Below are 6,414 nucleotides of genomic sequence, written 5' to 3'. Positions count from 1 at the left end.
ATGTGTATAAGAGACACTATATATATAGATAATGATAAGATCCTAAGTAATACTAATGATGGAATGAGTCTGTTTGGCTGTACTGTTCATGCTAAACTACCTCATTTCTACCAGTCCGCCAGATCCCACCAAATCAAACCTGCCTCCTCAACAGAAACTCTGGTCTCTGTGAATATACTGATAGCTCTGTACTTGTGCTAGTAATAACTCCTGAAAGTCAGCAACAGGTTCAAGATAATATTATTCTCTTTTGCAATATTGCAAAGGGCTAATAAGCTCTACTACACCCCTGAAACATTGAAATATGTGGCACAGGAGTACCTTACTTGCTTCAGCTCAGATTAATTAGTAAGTGTTCCCAAGCATACAGTTCCCTGAAACTATATATGTTGTCCCCACTCTCCAGCACTGTTAGTTAGAGGAACCTGGCATGGTTCCTACTACTAACAAAGTCAGCTATTGTACAAAGACAGGTCAAATGCTGTAAAATGTAGTGGCCCATGCTCAATGACCCTTGATAGTAGTTATGCTGTTGCTAGACCCAAATCTGAAGCAGCACAATTTTGGTTGTATAATAATGCATTCTAACAAATAGCACAGTACAAGACTGGCAGATCTTCACAAAGTCATATTCAGGTATATCTACATCTGTAGCACAGGTAAACCAAATTAAATCAAAAGAAGACTAAAAAGGTCAAATATTAGGATAAGTTGCAAGGTCACTTTGCAGTAAACTGTTTGAGTGTGTGTTTCCCTTAATTAGGAAATCTAAAGGAAAAAGTGACTTTTCTCATAACTGCTATTTATCCAGCTGAGAAATTTTTCCCTTTGAAGTTGAGAATTACATGGCTACAATTAGTAACATCTTCTAGAGAGGAAATCTTAAATATGAATGGTCCACAGTGCTAACAAATATCAAGAGTATACCATGTCCAGCAACTGTACGCAAGAAACACTCTGTACAAAATATATTCTCAAAACATTGCAAGAACTAAGGAAAAAAATATTATTTGAGATAAATATTATCTTATGTCTGCATTTAGTCACCAACAGCCTGAGAAAACTATGTAGGCAGCCAAGCTTAGTAAATATTTGCCTGCAACGTCTGCCTAATAAATAGTATTAAACAACCAAAGAGTCTACTTACACTGTCAGCTGCTCATCCCATTTTGGATTTGAAGAACTACTTGATTTTGCTGTTTTCTTAATTTCTCCATCTGCAGTTAATTCCGTGTAGAAAGTTGTTCCAAACCAATTCTTTTTCCGTTTCAGTTTGGCACTAGAAACTAACAGAATACACTGCTTTATCTGTAACAGCATACTGTTGCTGAAAAACAGAAAATGCACTGCCTACACAATGTATGGAACGCAGCATGGCAATGTTATTCCTCACCTTTTCTACTTCTGCTGAACATAAAGAGGTCAGTGCTAAAATGGTAGCTTTTCTTTTCAAAGGCTACTTTGTCAGATAGTTGAAACCAAGTGTGACATATTCTCTTCACCACATACTGGCAGGATAAGTTGGAGAGACAGTACAATTATTTTAGGGATAAGCACTGAAAATCATGTGGATTCTTTTGTTTATTTTCTCATTGTTCTTCCTACTCTTCCCTTCACTGAAAAATATCTAAGTAGGATATATCTGAGAGACTATCAGATAGACCTTTTTTTTTTAAATTATATGTAATTATGAAAGCACATGCACTTCAGGTCCCTGTATAGCAAAGCCTGTATAAAGAGCTTCATTTCCTTGCCTACAATACCCACGTGGTTCACCTGTGGTTTAACACATCAGTTTGACAAAAGTAAGAAAACAACTCAAATTTCCCCTATGTAAACAGCTTTGCAGATGAACTTAAAATTTCAGCTAAATATTCAACAATTAAGAAATAGCAAATAATCAAAGAAGCTATTTTTTTCCCCAAAATCAGTGATGAGTCCTCAGTGCTCCTGAACATACATCTGTTCTCCCACTTCCTCGCCAAGCTGAGGAAGTCACTACAAAAACAAACAGCAGCCTGACAGCATTTTAAATTCTATTTGAGGTAGATCTTGTCTTCAGAAGACCACATCGATGGGCTCACAGCTGTACCCACCTGCTGGCTATGCCTTCTCTCTCGTTCCTCCAGTACTTCAGTGTGATTCTCTTTCCCTTCACTTTAAAACTAAAGCAAACTTGAGTATTTTCAGACACTTGAAAATAATCCTTCCCTGTTACTTTTCTGTATGGTACTTGATAATTCAAAAATAAGTGAAAGTCAACTAAACTGTCTGAAAGGGAGTCAAAAAAAGTCTGTCATGTATTTCTGAGTTACAGAAATTCTGAGACGTATACATTAATCGGTTAAACTTTAGTGGAATGCAACCATCCAAGTTTCTAAAGGCATTAGCCACTGACTTCTCCTTAATTTCAATTAACTACCACACATTTGAAAAGTCCAGTCTAAGTCATGAGTCACTCATCATAAAAGGGAACTGCAGCCTCGATAACAATGAAAAATTAGATGTAGAAGACTAAAAAGATAATTCCACACATGGGTCACATTTCATCATCTGAAGTCATGATAGATTTTCTACTTCCACATTTTTTTCCTCCATATTTTGCTTTCTAAAAGCAACTGCAAAATCTGTTAAAATATAGGTATTTAGTCATAATATTCAAGCTACCTTTTATCTGATTTTGGTTTAAGATATTACATTTTGAGCCCCCAAACATGAAAGGAGACCATTATAATTTTTTGGTTCTTTTTAAAAAAAAAATAGGAATAACAAATATTAGCAAGAGACTTCAAAAAGAACTAACAAGACAAGGTATCTTACCAAGTATATTTGAAAAAATACTGATAACAAAACTTGTCAGCAACATGCTGTAACTGTCCAAATTCAAACAAGTCACCACTTCATGTGAATTTCCTTGTCTACAAAATTAGTACATGATACTTGCTGCCTTTATAAAAGTGCTTTTTAAGTATATTTCTTGAAATACAAGTCTAGATTCTACAGCAGCATAAACTAATATGAGCATAAACCAGTGTAGGTCAGCTATACTACAGTCCCACACTCCTCTGTCTCCCACTTCTTTCCCTGTACCGCCACTGCATTCCTCTGATCTTGCAATAAAGACTGGTTAGAGAACTAAACATTCAGAAAACTTATTCTAAAAATTGTACAGGTTCCTACGCACTTTGATCCTTGAACCAGGTCTCTTGAAGTCAAAAGCTTCAGTGCCAGAAAAACAAAAGATACTTATATAAGGAGCGGTACAGAATATCAAAATGATCTTTTCTGCAGACATAGGTCTGAAGTTATGGGCCATTTGTGTAACTCAGTTTGTTACAGTAATATATATTCAATCTACAAATGGCTCCATTTATGCTATTAGTTATTGCCAGTTTTGATGATTCATCACGTTATCAAGGTTCCTCTCATCTAATTTGATACAATACCCATTTTGGGGACTTTCCAACAATGTGTTTTTCCTGAGAAAACCTGGCCATCTTTGGACCATCCAACATGATGTATCTTTCTTGAGATGCAGCTTTGTTTAAGACATGGTATCTTACTAATGTTTTTTCCGAACTTTGTTCAAGAAAGCTTAATATAGATAATATATTCTTGGTCATACACTCAATCTTACTTCAGGGTTCCCGTATTTCTCAGGATCCCTGGAAAGTTCAAGTTATTGATCAATGGTAAAATAACACTTATATACATACATATACACGTATACACTTACGTGTGTATATATTTATCCACAATATCTAACTACTTACTGGTAACATTCTCACTTTTAGCTACAGTAACACTGGTATAATTAGCTAGTAAATTTGTTTACCTAAATGCATTTTGCTTATCCTCTGACTACAAGTCTTTGTTCTGCTCTGCCATCCCACAGAAAGAACAGCTAAGACCAACACTGACAGTCACATCCCTGACCAGTTCTTATCCGTGAGTAGCACAATGCATAACCTACTTGGCTTGTTTAACATCTACTGAAAAAAGTGTCCCCAACACAACCATAAATTTCCAGAACTGCTTGTAGCCCACTGTGTTTTCCTTCCAACAGATACTGAGATGGCTGAATTCTGCCCCGGACTATGAGAACCAGCTCAGCAAAAGGAAAAAAGCAGGCAGTCACAAGATGCAACATAGTAAATTCCAATAGGATAGAAGGAAAAACATTTTCACAGTGATGTGGTTTATCACCAGAACAAGCCACCCAGGAAAGCTGAAAACCTACAGCCTTGGAGATACTGAAAATTCAACTGGACAATACCCTGAGCAACCTGATCCAACTTCAAAAGTAGCCCTGCCTTCAGCATAACAATGGACTAAGAAATCCCCAAAGGTCCCTTCCAACCTAAATTATTCCATATGACTATGTAATCCAACCTGCTGCCCTAAGGATAATACAGAATACCTGTATTATTATCAACAGATGCTTACCTGATATGTAATCAAAGACCTTAATGTTTTGAAGGGCTAAGAGATTTTGTGATCTTCTCCAGTTCTTTTCCAGCTTCACTTTAACATTGCACCCATTTTCAGCTTGGGGTTCACTAGAGCCACCCATCTTTTTTGTAGAATTTCAGTAATATGTGTTCCCACTATACAATTTGTGCCATTAGCTATGTTTTCAAGCAGAATTCCTTACATCTGTCCCTACTGTTGTACTTAATCTCATTTTTTGCTAATTTGAAGAGATTATTCAAACCTGCCATCCAACCTCAGCTTCAATTCATCTACATATATTATAGTCATATTCTTAACTGTAACGTTGAAGTTACTAATTAAAATATAACTATATTGATCCATTTTTTTACACGCATTTCAAATATTGCTTGTTTAGAATACATAGGTTTTCCTGTAAAAATTACCATGATACAAATCACTACTTGCCTGTTACTTGCATCTGTAATCTTCCATTATGGTTGTTACTTGTATCAGATCTTGGTGAGGCTGTGGCCATGTCAGAGGTTTAGGCACTAGCCTAAAAAAAATAGCACAGAGGTAACTTATTAAATACGTGCTCATTTCTGCATGTTAGTTACAACTATAAATAAAATGCTCAACTGATCGGCAAGTTACCCAATGTTACTTAAGAAATAATGCAGTTTGTCATACCTAACACCAGTTAAAAAACCCAATTGCTTTGGAAATTTGTCCCTCATTACCTTTGAGGATGCCAAGACACTATGCATACATGTACATGGTTTAGAACAATTGTGTAAGGCAAGAAAAAAAAAAATTCATCTGTGATACATCGATACTGCTGTCTCCAGAAAGTAAGCTTACAGTCTAATTTCAGATGAGCTAAGCACCAACAACTTCAAGTGAACAAAACGTCTGAAATGTTTATATGCTTGGAAAATCAAGCTGTCTCCAGAATGATACATGCAAGCAATAATGCGAGTGGTTCAGACAACAAGCATTTGAATTCTAGCCCTAGATTTGTAATCAGCTTTCTACACCACTGCTGTCCACACACAAATCACTTTCCTTATCTACTGAGACAGTAAGCACTTTACAAGGACCACCCCATCTTACCATTCAGCATCTAAAATAGTGTGGCTCTCATCTTAGCTGGGGCATCTTAGCACCTGGCATGTGCACACATGACTCCCACTATACCTGAAACAAAGCTAGAAGTAAAATATTCTCTGTTTCTATCAGACATCTATTCTTCATGAGAAAAAAATACTTACATTTAAAATACACTTTCCATGATCTAAATGAACTTCCATATATTTATTTCTGTGAACCTTAATTAGTATCAGTAATAATATGGGAACAGCTGTCACCAAACCTTTTTTGGTCTTGCATCTCCATCAGTAAAAATTTTTGAGCACAGACCCCCAATATGTGTACATTTATTTATGAGTTATATATAGGTACTACCATACTAATATATTCTGTACATTATAGAACATATAAAAACAAAAATTAAAAAGAATGAGATAAAGGTGAAATAAAAACTATTTTAAAATATTTTTTATTAATGGTACAAAAACCCTTTTTGCTTTCACTAAATTATTTGTGTGTGTGTGTGTGTGTGTGAAAGCCACGTGATCTGAGTAGGCTTTATAATTTTTTAAATTTTGGCTTAACACTTTGTAATTCAGTGATTTAAAGGTCTGGTTCTAAATTCAGTTTATTTCAATACTTGGATCTAATGGCTGTCTTAGCTGGAAAACACAATTAACAAAGATACGTATATCCAAATGAAAGTGCATCACTGACTACACTTACAGTATCATGATACTCATTTTTCGTTCCCATCCACTAATTATTCAAAGGTTTTCTTGAAATTTGGCCAGTAAATTTCCATCTTCGCTGATATCAATCAGTTGTTATTGCAAACCAATGGAAGGTTTGCATTTTTACATTTTTAACAAATGGGTTCAAAACCCCCTG

At 35.6% G+C, this 6,414-nt stretch overlaps 1 protein-coding gene across 3 annotated transcripts in view; it reads right to left on the bottom strand.

Annotated features, from left to right (window-relative positions):
• The window catches only part of WWP1 (WW domain containing E3 ubiquitin protein ligase 1), a 36,351-nt gene extending 31,359 nt beyond the window's left edge, over positions 1 to 4,992 (bottom strand). The window contains exons 1-2 of one of the 3 annotated variants that reach the window (XM_026843051.1): positions 4,900 to 4,992; positions 1,148 to 1,286 (exon numbers count right to left, since the gene is read on the bottom strand). In XM_026843051.1, coding sequence (XP_026698852.1) covers positions 1,148 to 1,286; positions 4,900 to 4,969 — 209 coding nt within the window. In that variant the 5' untranslated portion in view covers positions 4,970 to 4,992. Of the gene's footprint in view, positions 1 to 1,147; positions 1,287 to 4,899 lie in introns of those variants that run through there. The other 2 variants (XM_026843052.1, XM_026843053.1) reach the window with 2 other exon arrangements.
• Positions 4,993 to 6,414: the final 1,422 nt, after the last annotated feature.

This window comes from Athene cunicularia, assembly GCF_003259725.1.
Source record: "Athene cunicularia isolate RWA chromosome 2 unlocalized genomic scaffold, athCun1 chr2_part1, whole genome shotgun sequence".
In the NCBI taxonomy this organism is placed as follows: Eukaryota; Metazoa; Chordata; class Aves; order Strigiformes; family Strigidae; genus Athene; species Athene cunicularia.
This window is presented reverse-complemented; position numbering and strand designations above follow the sequence as displayed.